Genomic DNA, 22,881 nt, shown 5'->3' with positions numbered 1-22,881 from the left:
CAACATCTACATTGTGATAAAAAAATACCCGGAAATTTTAAATAAAACGCAAAATCCAGAACGAGGCATGTTTTCAACGATCTCTCGATCGTCTTTGAGGGCTTTGTACTACTCGTAGGCTGGTGTTTTTGATAAAGCTGAATCACAGTAAGCCATTTCCGAAATTCGCAATGAATCCGCACAACGAAATTTGTTTAGAAATACAAAATTTGAGATTCTTCTTTCGATAACTGTAATCAAACAAACATAGTTTCCAAAACACTTATTGAAAAAAGGTTTCATCATCAACCGTTATTGGAGCAATGTAATATTTACAGATGACTCAACTTTGATATTTTTCAACCTCTTGAAACGTTTAGATGCAAAAAGACAATGATCGGAAACATAGGAGCAGACTGTACTGAACTATTATTATAGATTGGTCTTCACAGGCACCAGACGCCAATCCAATATAGAATGTTTGGGCTTTAATAAAAGTCAGAATATTAAGAAAACATTAAACGTTGATATGAGATTTCATTCGGTTACTCCAATGTACCTGGATGTGACTTCCTTTGGAATAAGCGGAAAGTTTAGTTGCAAGTTGCCAACGAACATGTCAGGCTATACGTGGGTTGACTTTTATATTTCGGCATTCGAGAACAAACAGAAATTTTAATCATCGAAAATCGCTTTACTGTTTTCAAAATGTTCTCCATTAAGATCTATACAATTTTTCAGTCTTTTGAAGCAATTGGCGAAGCACAAGTGGCAAAACCACTCTGATTTATAAATCTCCAAAACATGGCTTTTGAACGCATCAACCTCCTCTTCAGGTGTGGGAAAATGTTACTTATTAGTTTATCTATTACTTACGGAAATAAAAAGAAGTCATTCGGAGTCAGGATTATGCAGAGGATAATGATCCTCAAATCGATCTTTTGAATGCTCAAAAATGCATTTGTTTCAGTCAATGTGTCGTTGTGAAGATTAAGCCTTCTTTGCCGGTTAGTTTTTCTGATTTATGGAAATGGTTGTATACCACTCGGAATTCACTGTTCTGCATTTTCCAGTGGTATGCTTGCGACAAGTCCAGTTTTTCCAAAAAACCAAACAATCATTCCCTTGGAAGTGTTTCGTGCGCAACTACTTTTGTTGGATTCTGCACCGTCGACTGTTGTTTACTTTCCGGCTCTGTCGCATAAGTCCACGATGTCTTAAACGTGTTTGGGATTAAGAATTAAGTTCATCTATGCAGTATTGATGAGCTAATCCACGTCGAAAGTTGTAAAAAATAATTGCACGAAAATGTTCGCGATTTAATTTCATATTTTGGTCGAAAAGAATATTTAAAGTTTTTCTAAACGACACAAGTAGCGCTCGTATTGACATACGTAAGTTCTGAGTATGCCTACCATCAAAAATGTCAAACTTTACGATAAAGTTGTAAGTTGCCAGCTTACTAGGGCAACTAGTATCTATAAATACACAATTTTTCCCCAATAAACACTACCTACACTTTGGGAAACAATAACGTTATTTTTTGAACGCACTGTATGTGAAGGCTATATATTGTATTTCAGTTGACTAAAATGTACACCTCGTCCAAATTCACATCACTCTTTCAAAATTTATAGAATATAAATTGTTTACACGCAGGTTAATAATCTGCTTTCAAATCCCTTTTTTACTAGATATGCCGAAATTTTATTAAATATATGACAAATCCATATTGTTATGGAAATCATAAAAGAGAACAACAGAAATAAAAATTTACATTATAATAAAAAAATTCATGCAACAGTTTTTGCGGCGACGCATGTCACGGTTCGTTTCCCGATCGCTCGAGCGCTTTCTTGTTCGTAACTCTATTATTATTTCGGAGCTTTACATACATAGGTATGTTGGCAAATGGATTTTCTATTTTTGGTAGCATAAAAATAGTGCAATGTTATGACGAATAATTTGATTACCACAAGGGGTATCATAAGCAATGGTACATATGGTACATACATAAGTGCTGCATATACCGAGGCTTCCAATAGCGATGATGTGATTTCTAAGTGTCGTTTCGGCCATTTTGAATTTGTCATGTTTTAATGTTTACAATTTCACCATGCAAAGTTATATGAAAGAACAACGTTTACAACTTTCAATTTTATTGTCAAAATAATCAATCTGCAATTGCAACTTTCCAAGCGTTTTTGCCATTTTATGCTCGGCGATTGTTGAAAACTTCGATCGTACATTTTCTTTACATAATGTTTAAGTGCCAATAAGACAAGGAACTGCTCGAAGTAATGAAAATATTGCTGCCGTTCAGGCAAGTGTTTCCGGAGAACGCAATGTTCGATTCCAAGACTTCTCACGAAATGGCACTGTCTCAAACCACAACCTTACGAATTTTGAGAAAGGATTTGTGCTTTCATCTGTATAAAATTGTTCTCACTCAAGAACTGAAGCCATTGGATCACCGTAAACGTCACGAATTTGCTGATTTTGCCTTGGAGCAACATGAAAACGATAACAATTTTTTTATGAAAATCATCTTCACCAACGAGGCTCTCTTTCATCTGGGTGGTGCGGTAAATAACCAAAACTGTCGATTCTGATGCGAAGAGAATACACAATTATTCAACTATTACGACTACCACAACAACTTGACAGTTTGGTGTGGTTTTTGCTCTGTAGGAATTTCAATCCGTACATTTTCAAAATGAAGCTGGTCACACCATTACTGTCAATGGAGAGCGATATAGAATGATGATAACCAACCGCAATTGGTAAAAGTGATCTTGACAACATCTGGTTCCAATTTTCAAAATGATGCTGGTCACACCATTACTGTCAATGGAGAGCGGTATAGAATGATGGTAATCAACCGCAATTGGAAGAAGTGATCTTGACAACATCTGGTTCCAAAAATCCTGGGCTACGCGCCGCATAGGACGTGCAACAACTGAATTATTGCGAGAAAGTTTCGAGATCTAGTAGTTGTGAAGTCATTGGTCTTTAGTAATAAAACAGACTCTCAGACTCATGCTTTAGCAGTCAATACTAAACGTGCTATTCATGACATAGACTTGATTTAGTGAAAAAAGTACTAGCAAATTGGGTTCATCGCATTAGTTCCTCCAAAAAAGCCGCATATGTCATTTGAATGATGTTATATTCAGAACTTAATTGTATCGATTATACTTCACTTTAATTAAAAAAACATTTGAATTTCCTTAAAGACTATTTTTTTTTTTAATATTCCCGAAAAGTTGCGGTTTGATGTGTTCTATGAACAGTGGGTATCATTAGCTCATACTTCTTCAAAAAGTCCGCGCTTGATTATTTTTTGTGAGGTTATGAGAAGTCGCTTTTCTACGCAGATAAGCCCGAGAAGATTGACGGTATTATGTAACGTTTCACTTTAGTACAATGCCTATCTTTAAGAGTTTGGTTGCCAATTTGCTCGCAGCTTCATCAAGAATTAAATTAAAATCGTCCACTGTTGAGGTATGTGTACTTGTTTCCTGCCAAAGCTAACTTTTAGTAGACTTTATACTTCAGTTACATATGGACATACTTGCTGAGTTCTAATTCACTGCAAAGTTTTGCAATAAAAAAATTTAACATAATACAATTTACTCCATTCAAAAGTGAACTTTGTGGACCTCACTTAAATTTGTAATGAAAATGTATTAACATTGCACAAAATGCTAACAAATTAAAAATTACACAACCCGACTGAGGGTATGATTGAATCGAAGTTGCAAGAAGCATTCTGTTGCAATTTAAACGTAATTCAGATCGGATTTCATTCAAAGCTTTTTTACGCTTTCAAAATCAACTGGCGCATAAAGTGCTCGTACACATTTCCGTTTCTTGCCATTTAGGTTATAATTAATTTGCTTTATTTACTAAATTTTCAATTACTTTTCGGTTTCGTTTCGTTTTTAACACAGCAATTATAGCAGTTATCAGAGCATTTTAGAAATTAATTTCGGTGAATGAAATCTATTTACTTTTGTTTTGCACGTTTGTACTTATAGTTTTTTGTTTTTTTTTTTTTTGTTTTTTGCTAATTTTTCATGTTCATAATTTATATTATTTAACTTGTGTTTTCGGCTAAAATGAGTATGTGGAAACAGGGGATAAAAGAAATCAAACAAGTGACTATTTGGGAGTATTTGCCTCAACAAATGTGTAGGATTGTGCCCTATCGGAAAAATTTGGTAATCATTTCAGTTATATTTAACGGCATATTTGTGGTTGAGTTTTGTTTTTGATGAAATACCTAGAAATGTATTTTGAAAGCCGCAAATATTATATTTATCATAATTTAATCAGTGGCGTAGCTAAGGGGGGGCGAAGGGGGCCGTCGCCCCGGGCGCAACGTCTTGGGGGCGGCAAAACGATCTTCGCTGTCTTTTAATATTCAGAAAAATACTTTTTTTTACAAAATTTATTATAAAAGATAAAGAGTTGTACACTCACAATGTAATAATCTGAATTACAATGAAAAATATTACTTTTTACTCAATACTCTTCAGTCTTTGAATTTGTCTCTTATCTTTTGGCTTATATCTTTCTTCAAAATAGCGATAGGAAAGTGTACAAGATATAGGGCCAAAATGGGTTTTTTCTATGACTTTGAATAAGATGTCTTGTAAATTTACTATCAATTTCCTCAAAAACCGTATTGTGATAACTTTGGAACTTCGGAATTTGCGTGGCTTCTAGTTCCTAAATTTTATATACTTAATATCGAAGATATTTTGTAAAAATTCAATTTTGTTCGAACCACCTCATGCAACTTGTAGGTAGGTAAAAAAGGGGGCGGCAGAACATCCTTGGCCCCGGGCGCCCGAAGTTGTAGCTACGCCACTGAATTTAATTATTAATTTATTTAATCAAAGTATTGCGAGCACCAGAAAAAACACAGTTTATTTATATTTGATATATATTATAAAAGTATGTGCTTATATAAATAAAATTTTATAAACCAAATACACTGAATTATACAATACAATAACAAATTTATTCTACTTTTTCTTTTTAGGTAAGCGAAGGAACTAGTCACTAGTTAAATATTTGCTCATATTTTCCTATGGTGTATTTTTGCAGGTAATTATTTAGTTATTGTTACAAATCTCTATAAGTATAAGCACACATACATAATTATATGCACACACATATGTATATGTACTACACAATTCGAAAATGTTCTAATTAACAGGTGGAGATACATACCACTAATAAATATGTAGTGTGATCCACTTCGAGGTTCCCTATATTTTTAAAGAAAAAACACAGAAACTTCAAACTTAATGGAAAATGTTTATTATCATTCGAAAGAACATTCCTTAACATTTGGTTTTTGTAGAATTATCTTTCAAATTTTGGCCGCGACTAAGTCTCAGATGGTCCATCCATTGAGTCCAACTTTCGATGACTCGTTCGAGTCGTTTCGACTGGTAACTGGCGAATGACACGCGTGATATCTTGCTCCAAGGTCTGAATCAAAGCAGGATTGTCCGCATAGACTTTAGACCTTACATATACCCACAGGAAAAAGTGTAACAGTGTAATATCACACGATCGATCAGCCTAAAACGTGAAATTATCCGCTCACCGAAGTGTTCTCTCAATAAATCAATTGGTAGTTGCGATGTGTGGGAAACGCGCCGTCTTGTTGAAACCTAATTGTTAAATAATTAATTTTACCAGCGGGTAGAGTTCTCAATGCTTTATTGAGATGAGTACCATCAGCACTAAGTTACAATCAGAGAAGAGGTTGTACATACATGAACTCCAGTATTTATAGGAGTTCAAAGGAATTTAAAATACCGTAACTTCGAAATATGAATAAACAAAGATAATATAAAACAGAACTGTATGATAAAAGAGAGATGAGAAATAGAAAACTTAGATAAAACAGTATTGCCAGATCAGACTTAACATTATTAGAAAATAATCTTAAAACTAACGTAAATAATCCTAAACATCCTGCCCGGTCGAGTCGGTCGACTCGAAATATTCCTTCTCTAGCAAAAGACATAGTTTCTGGACGGCTCGTTTCATGTATCCTCTAGCTGTTCTCAACGTGACATTGCGGACGACTCCATCAGCTCCGGGGTGTACTGTTGTCACTCGACCCAGGCACCATTGAGTTGGAAGCAGGTTCTCTTGTTTGACTAGGACGATATCATCCACCCTTATATTCCTCGAGCGCCGAAGCCATTTGTTGCGTCTCTGCAGAATGGTGAGATACTCCTCACTCCATCGCTCCCAAAATACCTGTTGTATGTGACGTATCCATTGCCATTGCTTCAGTCGGTTGCTAGGAATATGCTTGATATCTGGTTCGGGGACCGCCAGTAGTGGAGACCCAATCAGGAAATCACCAGGCGTTAACGCAAGTTTCTCCTCCGGATCGTCGTACAGTGGTGTAATAGGACGGGAGTTAAGACAGGCTTCTATTCTTACTGCCAGCGTCTGTAACTGACTATACCACATGACCTGCGCACCTTCGCAGCGTATCAAATGGTGCTTAGCGGATTTCACTGCCGCCTCCCAGAGGCCTCCTTGATGCGGAGCACTGGGTGTTATGAAATGCCAATGCGTGCCAGAATTTGCTAACGATCGCTTATTATTCTCACCCTGCCATGCTGCAAGGTCTTCCTTCAAGAGTCGATTGGCACCAACAAACGCTGTACCATTATCACTATATAAATCCCGACAGGGACCGCGTCGGCTGACGAAACGAGTGAAGGCATCTAGAAAGGCTTGTGACGATAGGTCATCAACCACCTCAATGTGTACAGCCTTGGTGACCATACAAACGAAAATTGCGAGATACGTTTTGATAAGCGTTCGAGAGCGTTTCGTTCCGATTTGTAATGTAAAAGGCCCACAGTAATCGACACCAGATGAAATGAATGGTCTAGCGGTTCTAATCCTCTGCCCGGGTAAGGAAGCCATTTGCTGCTTCAGGACTTCCCCTCTGTGACGACGACACACTACACAGTTATGGATGAAACCTTTGACTGCTTGCCTGGAACTCAAAATCCAGAAGCGGCGACGAAGAGTGTGTAGCATGAGCTGCGCTCCTCCGTGCAGTGTAGCTTCATGTGCCTGGTGTAGTAAAAGCTTGACCAACGGCGTTGATTTTGGTAAAATAATAGGGAATCGTTGATCATGTCCTAGTTCAGCCTTGTGAATGCGTCCTCCAACACGTAAGATTCGGTTCTTATCTATAAAGGGATTTAAAGGCATTATTCGACTGGAAGATGCCAAACCTGAACTAGACTTCAATTGACGGATTTCATCTGCAAAATGTTCCTGTTGCTCTAAACGGATTATAGTGTATAGTGCGTCTTCCAATTCCTGAGCACCAATAACCGGTTGGCGAAGGTGTCGACGGTTTCTTAACCAACGTAGAATAATGGCCACCGTTCCCAACAATCGTGTGATATTACTGAACCGTTCAGTTAAGAGGATAGCATGCCCGTTTGGACGACGTGTATACAGTGGATGTGACACGAGTGCAATCAATTTGTTCGTATTTCGCTTTTCGGCGAGTAAGACCTCTGACTCATCCTTGCTGAGAGGAACATCACTACTGTCCAAATAGATCATCTCTGCCTCCTTAGGTCCATGCCACCAAAGTGGATGTACCAGTAGCTCGCCAGGTGTGATTCCTCTACTGGCACAATCAGCTGGGTTATGAGCAGAACGAATGTGATGCCATCGCGTGGGGGATGTCAGCTCTTGTATTCTACGAACCCGATTTGATATGAATGGTTTTAGTGTTGCTGAATCCTTCCTCAGCCAACACAGTACGATAGCTGAGTCCGACCATAGATAGTAGGGAACGTCATCTAGTCCCAAAGAATCCCGCACGTTCTGGAATGTTTCGGCAAGAAGTAGCGCTGCCGCAAGTTCCAAGCGTGGAATGGTAGTAGCCATGAGTGGTGCTACCCTGGTACGTGCCGTAAGAAGAGTGAAACGTACTGAACCGTCTGTGTGCAACGTCTTCGCATAAATCACCGCTGCATACGCGTGTGAGCTAGCATCACAAAACCCGTGAAATGATGTTTCAATGCGTGGAATCATACCCATCCACCGCTCGATTCGAATTTGATTAAGCTCTGGAAGCTGTGCCCGATACTTCAGCCATTCGCGGCAAAGATCGTCAGGTAATGGTGAGTCCCAAGATAGACCGGCAGACCACAATCTCTGAATGAATATTTTTCCAGTAACGATAACAGGCGATAACAATCCAGTAGGATCAAAGAGTCGTGCCACCTCGCTGAGTACACGACGCTTTGTGGGTATCTCTCCTCTTTGACGTAGATCGACGCGAAAGAATAACTGATCCGACAGTGCGTCCCATCTTAGGCCCAAAACGGAAGTCTCCCCAGGATGGAAGATATAGCTAGAAAGAGACGGCTCATTAGATAAACGCATCATCACCTGACTATCGTTCGAGTTCCATTTTCTTAGGCTGAACTTTCCAGCAGATAAAATGGCATCCACGTTCGTAGCCAGCTCCACTGCATCAGTACCGCTTTCACAACTTGTCAAGAAGTCGTCAACATAAAACGAAGTTAATATCGCACTTCGAGCACGAGCCGCTTGTTGTAGGTCCGGAACCACAGCGTAATTGTCATACGCACATTGTTGCAGGGTTCGCACTGCATTGTAAGGACTGCATGCCATACCATATGTGATAGTCTTCAGGCGATATACTCGGATATCGTCTGCAGGAGACTCACGCCATATAATTCGTTGATAGTCGCGATGTTCAGGTGCAACCAACACTTGCCTGAACATCTTCTCTATGTCCGCAGTTATCGCCACTCGATAGCGACGAAAACGTAAAAGTATACTACTCAACGAATCCTGAACCGTTGGACCTACCAGTTGAACATCGTTCAGTGAGATTCCAGTGCTGGTAGGTGCCGAAGCGTTGAACACCACGCGAAACTTTGCTGTGACCGCATGATGAGGAATGTAGTAGCAATTTGTGTGATTGTAAGGTGGTTGTACTATCTCCATGTGATCAAGGGCTGCATATTCTCTCATAAATGAAATGTAGTTTTCTCTAAGGACTGGATCCGCAACCATACGACGCTCTAGTCTATGAAATTGCTGTAATGCCAGTGTGTACGAGTCACCTAGTTCCGTTGCCTTTCGCCGCAAGGGTAACTGTACCATATAACGGCCGTCTAGGGTACGGCTATGAGTGGTTTCGAAAATCTGCTCACACTCGTGCTGTGGCAGATCGTCAACCACCGCTATTTCCTCCATTTGCCAGAACTTTGACACCAGTTCCTCCAACCGGTAGTCCTCCGTGTCTAGCGAAGTGGTGAGTGTGAGCAATGATTCCGTTGAAGGAAAGGTCACTGCTGCTGGACCAAACACCACCCATCCGAAGCGGGTACGCTGGGCAAAAGGTTCGTCTGGTCTTCCACCGATGACTTCACCTTCTATGAGACGCCCCCACACGTCCGCGCCAATAAGAACGTCGATAACTCCAGGCGTACCAAACTGGTTGTCCGCCAAGTCTATGCCTCTTAAGTAAGGCCATTGGTTCATGTCAATCTTCACTGCTGGAGTCGGTGAAGTAATGGACGATAAAACCAATGCATCAATTCGCATTTCAAAATTAGATGTTGTTGATCTCAGAGTGAACGTAACGCTGCCTTTCACTCGAATATTGATGGTCGCGCCTACACCTTCTACCATCAAGTCACATTTTCGTCGATATAACTGCAAACAGTTTGCTAGGCGATCCGTTATAAAGCTGACCTGTGATCCGGGATCACACAGGACTCGTGCCACTCGCTGCACCGATGCTTCTCCAAAGGCATATGCACGCGCTGTTGCTAAAAGAGTTATCGGTTTTGGATTGGCAGCGAGAGGCTTTGCTGGTGCGGCTAGTCATGCTGTTGTGATTGTCGGCACCTCCGTAGGTACCTCACTGCATACGGCTGGCGTAGTTGTAGAAGAAAACGTTGACGTGTTGTTGAACTTGTCTCGACATAGGATCGTGTTATGCTTGCGTCCACAATTTCGACAATTACCAGACGAACACTGACGATAGGAATGACTCGAACGTAAACAGTTGTAACACAATTTCAATCTCTTAAGGGCTTCAAATCGTTGCTCGATGCTAAGAGCCAATATTGCAGGACACTTGACAATTCGATGCGCTAACCCGCAATGAGCACACAGGGCGGCGTCCGTAGTAGCCACATGCGCCCTCAGTGGTCGTTGCTGACGGCAAGCTATTACTGAGACCGATGGTTCAGGAGCTAGGCTATGAGCACGTCTTTCCAGAAATTTCAATAAATCATCTAACTGTGGTATCTCTGTAGTGGAGCACCTCATACACCAGTCACGCTTAGTTACGGCTGGAAGCTTAGCCACCACGATGGGTACAGCCAATGCGTCCCACTGATTTATAGGGATGTCCATAACACGCAATGCACGCAGCGATTCATGAACCGTATCCACAATAGTCAATAACGTTTGTGATGACTCATGAGTAGCTGGCTTTAGGTTAAGAAAACGGGATACGTGTATTTCCGCTAGCTGCTTTTTGTTGTCATAGCGGTCCTTGAGAGCCTTCCACACCTCCTGATAGCCACCTGAATATATCCCACCAATTAAAGGAACAGTAGCCGCATTTACCGCCTGCCGAAGTTTTCCCAACTTAAACGCTTCTGGATATGTCGAATTATGTACCAGTGTTTCAAAGGCATCTTTGAACGCTAACCATTTACACATGTCTCCATCAAACAACGGGATAGCTAACGGGTCTAATTTGAGATCAACCAAATGCCCATCGAGAGATGTCGTGGGGCAATTTTGCGTTCCGTCAGCGACATTAGACTCAACCCTTGACGATGCGATGAGACGATTAAGTCTGCTGCATGCTGCAGTATACAGCTCCTCTACTGATTCCAAAAGTGCATCATGTGGCCCCATCTCGGTGGACGTAGCTCCTCCAACCAAACGATTATGGTTCTCCATGAAGCGCTCAAAATGCGATTCAAGCGACTTAAGCTCTTGTTGGAGATGAAACACATCACGGCTTTCCATGGCACCTTCCGAGACACGTGCATGTATGCGCTTTATTGCTTTCACCGCCGATGATCGCCAATTAAGTTCCGCCATGAAACCACACAACCGCAATAACAAACAATTACAAACTAAATTTAAAAATATTTGTCCTCACAGGAGGCACCAAAATGTTAAATAATTAATTTTACCAGCGGGTAGAGTTCTCAATGCTTTATTGAGATGAGTACCATCAGCACTAAGTTACAATCAGAGAAGAGCGTTGTACATACATGAACTCCAGTATTTATAGGAGTTCAAAGGAATTTAAAATACCGTAACTTCGAAATATGAATAAACAAAGATAATATAAAACAGAACTGTATGATAAAAGAGAGATGAGAAATAGAAAACTTAGATAAAACAGTATTGCCAGATCAGACTTAACATTATTAGAAAATAAACTTAAAACTAACGTAAATAATCCTCTCTTGAATCTCTTTATATCTCCATAATGCGACAATTTTGTTTGTTTATATAAACATTGAACCAGAAATGAGCCTTATTGCCGTACATAATTTGGCTCGAAAAGGTCCGATCTTCCTGGAGCTTTTTAAAAGCCCATACGACGAACCGAGGTAGATCGAGCGGCTTCAGTTCTTGCAAAAGCTGTATTTTTTGCGCTTTCAATTTAAGGTCTTGAAGTAAAGTGCTCCAAGTCGTTCCATACGTCAGTCTGAGTTGCTGCGAACGGCGCCGAATCACTGTTCACGGTCCTCGTGTACAAGAATCTCCCGTATGCGTAAAATGGTAGTAGTAGTCGCATTAGATTACCGATTATCCCTAGAACTTTAACTTTCGGGAACTAACTTATGTACTTTCAAGTCAATTGTTGCGATAATGCAAAGTTATGCGAAAACTTTTCAAGATAGAGTCCAAACTCTCTTTTCTTTCTCCATTCGAATTGACAATCACATCGATACTAAATACTTGAGCATAATAATTCAATCAGCATGGATCTATAAATGGATAATATGATACCTGTAAATATATTCTTTGTTAAGAGCACACTCCTTGTAAGAACAAGACGGATTTCTTTAATTGCTGAGATCTTCACTTGAAAGACAATGCTGTGATCTGGTACATGGAAGGCTATTTTGGTATCTAATTTTTCTGAAAAGAGACCACCTCCTACTCAATTATCTAGTTTGGACCCATCTGTATAGATGTTTATTACTGCGCCCTTGTCCACTTCCCTCCTTTCCCACTCTTCTCTGCAAGGGTAGGCAATATTGGGGACCGAATCTAAATTCATCTCTGAAAGATTTCGAAAATCCGTGGTATAGGCTAGAAACGGTAATTTACTAAGTATCATATAATGTAAGTGACATCAGAGTCTTCAGTATAGTACATTTCATCTCAACTTGTTTATGTCGGTTAGCGATTTCGAAAAAGTAAAATATGAGAATATATGTACATACCTACAAACACATTCTTTTGTTAGACAAATATATATGTACATATTTTTGATTTTAGAGACATGTAATAGTAAGAAAGCTTTATAATGAAGCATGAAATTCACTTTTTGAGTAGACGTTTGAACACTCATTGGCATAAAACAAATAAGCCACACTTCCAAAAATGAACAAAGAACATGGTTCAACGCGTGTCTGGCGAGCCTCAATTCGCTGCCCGCTCGCATCTCACGTTTTCGCATTTAATTTGTAGTTAAATCTTTTTTCGATTGTAATTTTTTTCTGCTTCGCAATTTCAAATGTATTTTAGTTCTTTGTTAACCGAAAGCAAGCGAGCCAGTTATGCCTATTATTTATTGCCGGCACAGGATTTGTTGAACTTTCGACGAACAATGGCCGCTTAGTGACTATGATTCTAAACCCATTTGATAGCCGGCTATCGAGCAAATAGCTTAAGCCATTAACACTAACAGCGTTGGATTAAAGATATGCGCGAACGGCAGCGAAAGGCGGCGAATGAGTGAGATCTTTTATGCGATATGTCAGTTGGCTGTGTCTATTTTTGTACTTGTACAAAGTTGCTAAGGAGAGTATTATAGTTTTGTTCACAAAACGGTAGTTTGTAAGTCCTAAAACTAAAAGAGTCAGATATAGGGTTATGTATACCAAAGTGATCAGGGTGACGAGTAGAGTTGAAATCCGGATGTCTGTCTGTCCGTCCGTCCGTCTGTCCGTCCGTGCAAGCTGTAACTTGAGTAAAAATTGAGATATCATGATGAAACTTGGTGCACGTATTTCTTGGCTCCATAAAAGGTTAAGTTCGAAGATGGGCAAAACCGAAAAACTATAAAGTGTCATAACTAAGCCATAAATAAAGATATTAAAGTGAAATTTGGCACAAAGGATCGCATTAGGGAGGGGCATATTTTGACGCAATTGTTTTGGAAAACGTGGCTCCGCCCCTACTAAGTTTTTTGTACATATTTCCGAAACTACTATAGCTATGTCAACCAAAGTCTACAAAGTCGTTTTCTTCAGGCATTTCCATATACAGTTCAAAAATGGAAGAAATCGGATAATAACCACGCCCACCTCCCATACAAAGGTTATGTTCAAAATCACTAAAAGTGCGTTAACCGACTAACAAAAAACGTCAGAAACACTAAATTTTACGGAAGAAATGGCAGAAGGAAGCTGCACCTAGGCTTTGTTTAAAAATTGAAAATGGGCGTGGCGTCGCCCACTTATGGACCAAAAACCATATCTCGGGAACTACTCCACCGATTTCAATGAAATTCGGTATGTAATATTGTACGAATTATGGTTCACAACCACGCCTTCTTCCAATATAACGCTATTTTGAATTCCATCTTCTCTGTATAATATATACATTAGGAACCAATGATGATAGCGGAATAAAACTTTACACAAATACGGTATTTGAAAACTATGTAAATGACTGATAATGAAATCTCGATTATCACTTTATCGTGCGAGAGTATAAAATGTTCGGTGACACCCGAACTTAGCCCTTCCTTACTTGTTATGTATGGGTGTGTGTGTGCTGAAAAATTTTGCATTACTTTCAACATACATTTCGGGGTCAAACATAAGGGGCGTGCAAACAATAACAACACATAAAATGTTCATTAAAACTCACGCATAAGTAGTGAAACATGCATTTTTGTTGTTGCTCTATTTATTAATAAACATCATTTTAATAGAAAATTTTAATTAAAAATAGTGAATGAAAAAGTAAATTGCTAAATGTTTCCAATTAAGTGGCTATATTGATCCATAAGACAGCAAAGCTGCTTTACACTAACGCTTTCCATACACAATCCAAGCCAATTAAGCAGCGCTGCTCATAGTAGCAACGGACATTGGCCGCTAAATTTTATTGTTTGTTTCTCGGTTTATTGCAGTCTTTTTAGATTTCACGCATATTTATACAGACACCAAGCGTATTTGGTTTCACGTTGTATGCTGATTTTTATCTTTTGTGCGAAAAGTAGTGTCTTTCCACTGCAAAACTGCGAATCGTGTCTTCGCCAATCGATCATCAATCTTCGTTTGGCCCATCCTATCGATGTAAGCATGTGCATATACATAAGTATATCTATAAAATTAATTTAAAATATATTTACTATCAAAATTTTTGTTGTTGTTTCATTAGAAACTTTTTTGTGGTCGATTTTGCCTAGATAAACGCGTTTAAGGCAGCGTGTATCTTTTATTAACCCCTGGCTATGAAAGCTGCCTTCTGACACTCCAATATGCTCGTACATCGACATTGACTTATTGACATATCACACACGAGTTTGCTTATGACTTTGACGCCAATGTTGGCCGCTGTCATAAATGTGTTCAAGTGGAAATGTGTAGTTTCTATTTTCCCCCATTTCAAAAATTAATGCACACACATAGATACATGTATGTAAATATATACAAAATAATGTGGTTTCTCTGCACTCTGCGTGTCAGTCAGTCACTCAAGCGCGAGTTGATAGAAAGTTTAACATATGACAGCTTAATTTCATACTCGTACATACATATTATATATACATATGTTTGTATCTAGTTGAACTCCATACAGTAACGGTAACTGAAACAAAATTTCAGTTACTGTTTTTATTATCTTTACATCTAGTGCCCAGTAGCGGGCCAATAACCCGCTAACACTTTGCCATACAAACAGTAATCTCCTTAACACGTTAATTATGGAAATACAAGGGTGCGTCGTTGAATAATAAAGTTTGGTTAATTCTAGTAGATTTTTATTTGACGAGATATCTTCAAAAAATTTGGTATGGATTATTTTCCAAGTTATTGCTACAATTTCCAAAAATATCATTGAGATCGGACCTTTATAGCATAAAGTGTCCATTAAAACTGGTCGATCAAGGTCAAATTAAGGATCCTCATAAAAGATGTTTTTCCTTATTAAGTAACCTCAATTCAATTGACCTAAAAAGTCCTTGGCCTGACACATTGATGGCGCTCCCAGAATTAAATCCGTAAGAATTTTAGTTAGCCCTAATCTTCAAAAGACGCTTGTATAAATTTGACAGCTGTCGGATAATTAATTTGTGAATTATGTCATTTTGAGTGAAGCAACTTTGATTATTGCGAAAAAAATGGATTAAAAGGAATTTCGGATGTTGATAAAACAATATTTCTTTGGAAAAAATACCGTTGAAGTCAAGGTTTGTATTGATCAACATCATTTGGACTCTGCATCAGGGAAATCAACCCTTGAAACGAAGTTTGCTAAGTTTGAACGAGGCGAAATGAGCACCGCAGACAATGAAGGCAGCGGACGCTCTAAAGAGGCGAGGCTATTACTGACAAAAACATCAAAAAAGCCCACAAAACAATTTTCGATGACAGTAAAGTTTTTCGAGATAGCAGGCACTCTAAAGATATCAACTGAACATCATGTCATTATTCAGGAATATTACTATAAGTTAAGAGAAAGTTCTGCTCAAAGTGGGTGCCGCGCGAGCGCACTTTTGACCAAAAGCAACAACGAGTTGACAATTCGGAGTAGTTTTTGGAGAAGTTCATGAGTAATAAACCAGAGTTTTCGCATCGATATGTGACAATAGATGAAACACGATTTCATCATTTTACTCCGAAGTCCAATCGACAGTCATCCGGGTGGACTGTACACGATGAACCCGCTCCAAAGCGTAGAAAAATGCAACAGTCGTCCGGCAATGGAATGGGATATGCATGGAATATTTTTTATTGACTACCTTGAAAAGGGAAGGACCATCATGAGCGACTATTAGAAATCATTATTGGACCATTTGAGGGACGAAATCGTCTTGCCGTTTCACCAAGTCAATGCGTTATGTCACGAGTCAGTGAAAACGATGGCAAAAATTCATGAAATGAACTTCGAATTGCTTCCGCATCCACCGTAATCTTCAGATCTGGCCCCGCGGCTATTTCAGTTTCTCAGATCTCCAGAGAATGCTCGCTGGGAAGAAATTTTCGAATGAAAAGGTGACCACTGAAAATGAAGCCTATTTTGAAGCAAAGAACAAATCGTTCTACAAAAATGATATCGAAAAATTGCAGGTATCAAACAATGTGATTAGAAAGTTGGTTTCCTATTTCACCTGTGGCTAAGTTTTTCTGTTTTTAGTATTATGACATTCATTTTAATACAAGAACCTCGTGAAAGGATTTTCAATACTTAATAATCTATATATGTATGTATATATAGTTTTATTATAATTTGCTAAATCTAACATAGAATTTTTTCTTTAATTTTAATGATGTTATCCCCTAACTCATCGACAAAAGCATAATTTTCATTAGTTAATACCCAAGATCCGGGTGTGTATAACTCTGTAAAGACGTATACCTCATCTTAGTATTTTTTTGTCCTTTACCATTCATCCTATAATTTTTTTTATCAGTTAAATAAGGTTATTCTCGAAACCGATTGCGAATCTTCAACGTATTGTCTCTAACCTCTTGCCGACAATTTTAAACTCCAAAGCCATTCAAAGCCATCTACATAGTATGTATGTATGTACAGTCAGGATAAAATGTAACCCGTTCAGGTCCATAAAAACTGCGCATGCAAATCGAATAGTCTGGCGACTTTTACCAGGAAAATAAAAATTGAGCAACTAGTTAGCTTGAAATTTTGTATTTCCAATGGAGTCTACTTTACCACAAACACAAGTTTCCGAGTGGCACAAAGCATTCAGTGAAGTTAATGAACTCATCGAAAACTTGTCTCATTCGAGTCCTACATCCAACTCTGATAATGACAATAACACCGAAAATGTTAAAGAGAATGTGCTTTAAAACACTCTTATTGGCCTCAGGGAAATATTAATAAATAACATTTCAATTTTGTAAACTATTCATCCTAGGTATTTCATCCAAAATCTGTCTAACTCTACTAAAAATTATGGCTACCAGAAAAACTTTATACTTATATAATTATAATGTTTATTGATGGTGACACCGCTTACGGGGTTATAGCTGAGTTTACAACAGCACTCTGGTCGCTCTTCCTCTTCGTTGTTTAGCGCCAATTGAAGAACCCAAGTGTGACCAGGTCCTTCTCCACCTGGTCTTTCTAATGGAATGGCGGTCTTCAGCTGTACACTCTTATAGAAGATTGTAGAAGAAGTCGCACGATAGGAAGCCGCCTTGTCTGAAACCTCGTTTGGTATCGAACGGCTCGGAGAGGTCCTTCCCGATCCTGACGGAGCTTTTCGTGTTGCTCAACGTCAATTTACACAGCCCTATTAGTTTTGCGGGGATACCAAATTCAGACATAGCGGCATAAAGGCAGCTCATTTTCGTACTGTCTAATGCAGCTTTGAAATCGACAAACGGTGTGTGTTGGTCCTCTTGTCACGAGTCGTTTCCAAAATTTGACCCATGGTGAATATCTGGTCAGTTGTTCAGTTTCCACATAAGGTCCAATCAATATGTTGACGGTGGTCTTTAATCTTTCACACAATATGCTCTATAGACCTTATATGCGATATTGAGGAAACTTATTCAACGGTAGTTGGCGCAGATGGTAGGGTCGCTCTTTTTGTAGATTGATCACTTAAATTCCAATTATCGGGTATGCTTTCGTCCGACCATGTTCTACAAAGAAGTTGATGCATTCCAATTCTTCGCCGCCGTATTTGAATAGCTCTGCCGGCAATCCACCGGCTCCCACAGCTTTTTTGTTCTGCAGACGGGTAATTGCTATTCGAACTTCTTCATGGTCGGACAATTGAACATCCGCTCCATTGCCATCGATTGGGGAATCGGGTTCACCATCGTTATTCTTTCACTGCGATTCAGCAGGCTGGAGAAGTGTTCCCTCCACTAAAAGAGATTTGATTTTGACACTGCCATCATAAAGGTTGGTCCAATACCTTGAAATTTGATGTCTTAATTTTCTAATATATAATTGAAAATAATTTCCTAATACAAACACACAAACCAAAGTAGATTAGAAATATCATAATTCCTGGGAGTCTTTGTCGATAATCTGATGGAGTCTTATTGAACTTTGTTTTGATACCGTCATTCGCTTTAGAGTTGGCGATTACAACCAAAGTAATTGCATACGCTTGACTCTAGAGCGTTATCTAATAAGGGATGTCATTGACTGCGTCGCATTTGAGGTTGCTGTGCAGGTATTCCAAATAGTTTCCGACTTGTCAAACTGTGCTTCTGTTATTTAATCTGTGTACATTTGCTTTCAACTATTTCTATAAAATTGCAAATGAGGCATATCTACATACATATGTATGTATGTATAAGCTGCTTGCTCGTTAGGTCGGTATTTTATTGTGCCTTAGTACTATTATATACATATGTATGTACATATAAGTACATTATATTTATGCATATTAAAATAACTATTTACTCATTAATTAATTAATATTTACAATATAGTTTCGTCTAATGGCGCATATTGCACGCTAAATACGAGGTCGCGTACTGCCATGAAAGGAAGCCTTCGAAAATGCGCTATTTTTGCGCATGGTTAAAAATTAAAAACACTCAATTGGTGGGCATGCAAATTTTAAATGTCTGTGCAAAAAAAATATTTGTGCATATGTTAGCAAATATGATTTTAAGGCATCGCTGCGATCATTACATTAGTTAAGCCAATATTTAGCAGAGAGTTGCATTCAAATACTACGTAAATATGAAACCCACACATATGTATGTATATACATATGTACAAGTATAAAACATACAAACTCCCTGCAAGCGGCTAAAAGATGTGCATGCATTCATTATTACAACCCTGTGCTGTGCGTGCGGTTTTCGTGATTTCGCAACCTTAATCGCATAAGGCAATAAATGCAGAAACACCTTGCTTTCGACACCTTTTTTGTTTGTATTGTTTGCGTTGTTATTTTTTGCAACATATTTTTCTGTCATGTTAGCGAATATTTTTTATTTATTGCCTTTTCGTTTATTTGTTTGATATATTGCGTTTATTTTAAACCTCCATTGACTTAAAAGCAGATTTTGCATAACAGGCGTGGTGAACTGACGGCTATTTAAAAAGTATTTACATACATTTGTGAAAAACAAACAAACTTATAGTCCTCGGGATACCCTGTAGCGATACCAACTAGTTATATGTATACTATGAAACGAAAACTGAACTAGGTAGTTGACTGAAAAGTGCGGGTATCACATTAGTTATACCAGGTTTAAGGGGTTACATGGGTTTTTCGTGTAAAAAACAGCCATTTTTGAACAATTCTTTTGTCAAATAAAAAATTAAATATTTTATTAAAACTATTTTTTTTTTCAAACATACACTATTAACAAAGAAATTCTAAAACTTTTGGAAAAAATTATTTTAAACTCGGTCATTGTGACGCCATTTCCTTTGACCCCTGGGAAAACTAGATAACTAGTTACAGGTTCATTTAAAGTGAAAAAATACGTGTTTTAGTTAAAACCTTAACTTAGAACTTAGACGAAGGAAAAAAACTAAAAATTGGATTTTTGGCAGAAATTCTAATTTCTGTGAAAATTTCGCGGCATTATTTTTTTCAAATAGTTGTAATCGAAAAAAAATTCCTTGGTCCAAGTCTTAAAAGAATTGTATATCAAAGACCTGTGTAGAAATTCATAAGATCGGTTGAGTAGTTCTCTAGAAATCTTGCCCACAAATTCTAATAATTTAATAGTTGTAATCGAAAAAAAAGTCGTTGGTCCAAGTCTTTAAAAATTGTATCTCAAAGACCTGTGTAAAAATTCATCAAGATCGGTTGAGTAGTTCTCTAGAAACCTTGCTCACTGACTTCAAAAACACAGTTTTGAAAAAAAAACGCGTTTGAAAACGGCGCACTTAGCCTAGCTAGCCTCGAGCGCACGAGTTTTCAAGGATGTATCTCCGAAACTATTACTCGGATCAACTTAAAAATTTAGGAAAATATTCTAGAGGTGCTGTAAAATTTAATAAGACAATAAAAAATCAATTTTTTTTTAAACCCGTAAACCCATCTAACCACTCAAAATAATGTTTCTCAAGAATATAGTGTGCAACAGCTGTAAAATTTAGGGTTAGGTCTAACCACAAAAATTATGGATTCAGTTATAGTAGCTCCTTGTAGTACAAATAACGATACAACCTTTTCAGACTACCTGCTACAGTAGAGGCCCGCTACTCCGGACATGGCCTAATCCGGATTCCACTGTAATCCGGACAGGGTTAAAAACTCAAAATTTCTATTATGTCCCTTGTAATCCGGACCGACATTCTCTATCCGTATTCTCTAATCCGGATCACATGTTTATTATTCACTACATTCGCTTTTATGCTTTATTGGTTTAAGTTTTTTTTGTTTTTTTGGAACATGTGTATTATTTGTTATAATAAACAAACAGAAATTTATAAATATTTTTTCATAATACATAGTTCTGATATGTCTTTGGTAATCCGGATTTCCTTATATTCCGGATAGGGGCCGGTTTTAATTGATCCGGATTAGCGGGCCTCTACTGTATTATAATTAAATCACACTTTTTCGAGACAAGATGATTTTCCTACAGGGCATTGTGTTATCACACGTTTCGTCTCATCGGTTTATATATGCACCAGTAATTCGTAAAACATGCTGTATACGACCAACTACCAGTCCTTGATTTTAATTACATCGTATTGGTGCGGATACTTAAGGTAACTTAACGCATAAGTTTACACTAGTATACTTATGTACTTAGTTATGTACATAACGACTGTGCCGATACCTGTGTTTAATTACATTTCATTTACTTGGCCAAGGCAGCTCGCGGTTACCCATCGCCCATTGTTATGTTGCAATGCTTTGGTTCTAGCCACACTGCATAAAGATATACAAACATACTTACACATGCATATGTAAGTATAGTACATAAGTATTTTCACCGAGCCACACCGCACAACGCCCGGTGCTTCACCTTGCTGATTGCCTATCTGACAGCCGGTTTCATAATCGCGTTGTCGCTGCTCGTTCGTTTGGCCTTTCGAACTGTGCGATTCGTGCTGTCTGTCTGCCTGCTTTCCGCCTGTTTGCAAGCCAACTTGCAACTGCAACAATATTTAGGCTTCAACACTTTGTGGCAACACGCATTTTACTTTGCTATTTTTAACCTTTCAGCAGTGTTTCTTTTGTTATTTTTTTTACTTTTATACGCCCAGTCGCCTGTTTGGCCCCACAAATCAGTTTTGTCGGCTTTGGAACTGACCTCGTCGCCTGAATTTCGCTTAGTATGTTTTATACTTGTAGATAAGTGTGTAAATATGCAAAGTAGTAAACACGGTTTTTATTTCCTTAGTGCTTACATTACTTCCTTCGCTGTTCTGATTCGGTTTCTTTCCTAGAAATACGTATTTATGTACTTTGTATATACATGGTTTGTTGTTGCTTATGTACAATGTATGTACATATACTACGTTAAACGCTTATCTACACATTTGTATATGTCCTAGTGAAGACTGCAGACCCACTTGCCTAAATTTTAGGTTTTATAGCTTTCATTTCCTCTCTTTGCCGTTTCGTATTGGTTGTTTCTTTTAACTTTTATGGTCGACAAGCGACCCACTTATCAAGTATTTGACTGGTGTAAAAGTGAAATTTTTATATATTATTATTTGGATTGCCAAATCCTTGGCTGCACACATATATATGTATATATGTACATACATATGTATATGTTTCACACTAAGGAGTTTTTCGGAAAACAGGTTTATGAGTCACACTGTTATAAAGCGTGGGTTAGTGCACGGTTGATTCAAATTAGTTCTTTTGTAATGTAAGAATACTTAAATCATTAACTTTTAACAGTTAAGTATTAAACGTAACTAAAAAATCTGTTTAAATTGTTTTAGGGCTTCGTATGTCCAGCATAGCAACTGGATCAAATCTTTTCCCAACATTTAGATGGACAGAACAACTAATAAAACATAGTGTCGGTTTAAAGGGTGTTTTGTTACATGATCGAATGAAGATAGCATAATTTTTAGCTTAACGGTGCTCCATTTCAGGGTTCCCTACCTTTTTAAAGAAAAAACACAGAAACTTCAAATTTGATGGGAAATCTTTACTTTCATTCGAATGAGCATTATTTGGCATTTATTATTTGAAGATTATCTCCTTCAAATGTTGGCCGCAACTACGTCTCAGATGGACCTGCCGTTGAGTCCAATTTTCGATAACTTGTTCTAGCATTTCGACTGGTAACTGACGAATGACACTGAATCGAAGCAGGATTGTCCGCATAGACTTTAGACCTTACATATCCCCACAGGAAAAAATCTATCAGTGCGGTATCACACGATCTTGGTGGTCAATCGACCGGCCCAAAATGTGAAATTATCTGTTCT

General features: G+C 38.2%; 2 protein-coding genes across 4 annotated transcripts in view; one reads left to right on the top strand and one right to left on the bottom strand.

Moving 5' to 3' along the window:
* Positions 1–22,881, top strand: part of LOC126761445 (uncharacterized) — a 112,496-nt gene that overhangs the window by 49,025 nt on the left and 40,590 nt on the right. Inside the window, exon 3 of one of the 3 annotated variants that reach the window (XM_050477594.1) lies at positions 5,030–5,094. The exons of 1 other annotated variant lie outside the window; for it this stretch is intronic. The gene's annotated coding sequence lies outside the window, so the exon portion shown is untranslated. Of the gene's footprint in view, positions 1–5,029; positions 5,095–20,715; positions 21,196–22,881 lie in introns of those variants that run through there. One more of the 3 variants, XM_050477596.1, reaches the window with a different exon arrangement.
* Positions 5,968–9,720, bottom strand: LOC126762780 (uncharacterized). The gene has a single exon (XM_050479826.1). It carries the CDS (start codon positions 9,718–9,720, stop codon positions 5,968–5,970), a length of 3,753 nt encoding a protein of 1,250 aa, XP_050335783.1.

The sequence above is a fragment of the Bactrocera neohumeralis genome, chromosome 6 (assembly GCF_024586455.1).
Source record: "Bactrocera neohumeralis isolate Rockhampton chromosome 6, APGP_CSIRO_Bneo_wtdbg2-racon-allhic-juicebox.fasta_v2, whole genome shotgun sequence".
NCBI lineage: Eukaryota > Metazoa > Arthropoda > Insecta > Diptera > Tephritidae > Bactrocera > Bactrocera neohumeralis.
The sequence above is the reverse complement of the archived record's forward strand: the minus strand, read 5'-3'. Positions and strand labels throughout refer to the sequence as shown.

Coding starts and splice junctions, on each gene's coding strand:
- LOC126762780 (XM_050479826.1), bottom strand. CDS start 9,720: ATGGTAGAAGGTGTAGGCGCGACCATCAATATTCGAGTGAAAGGCAGC.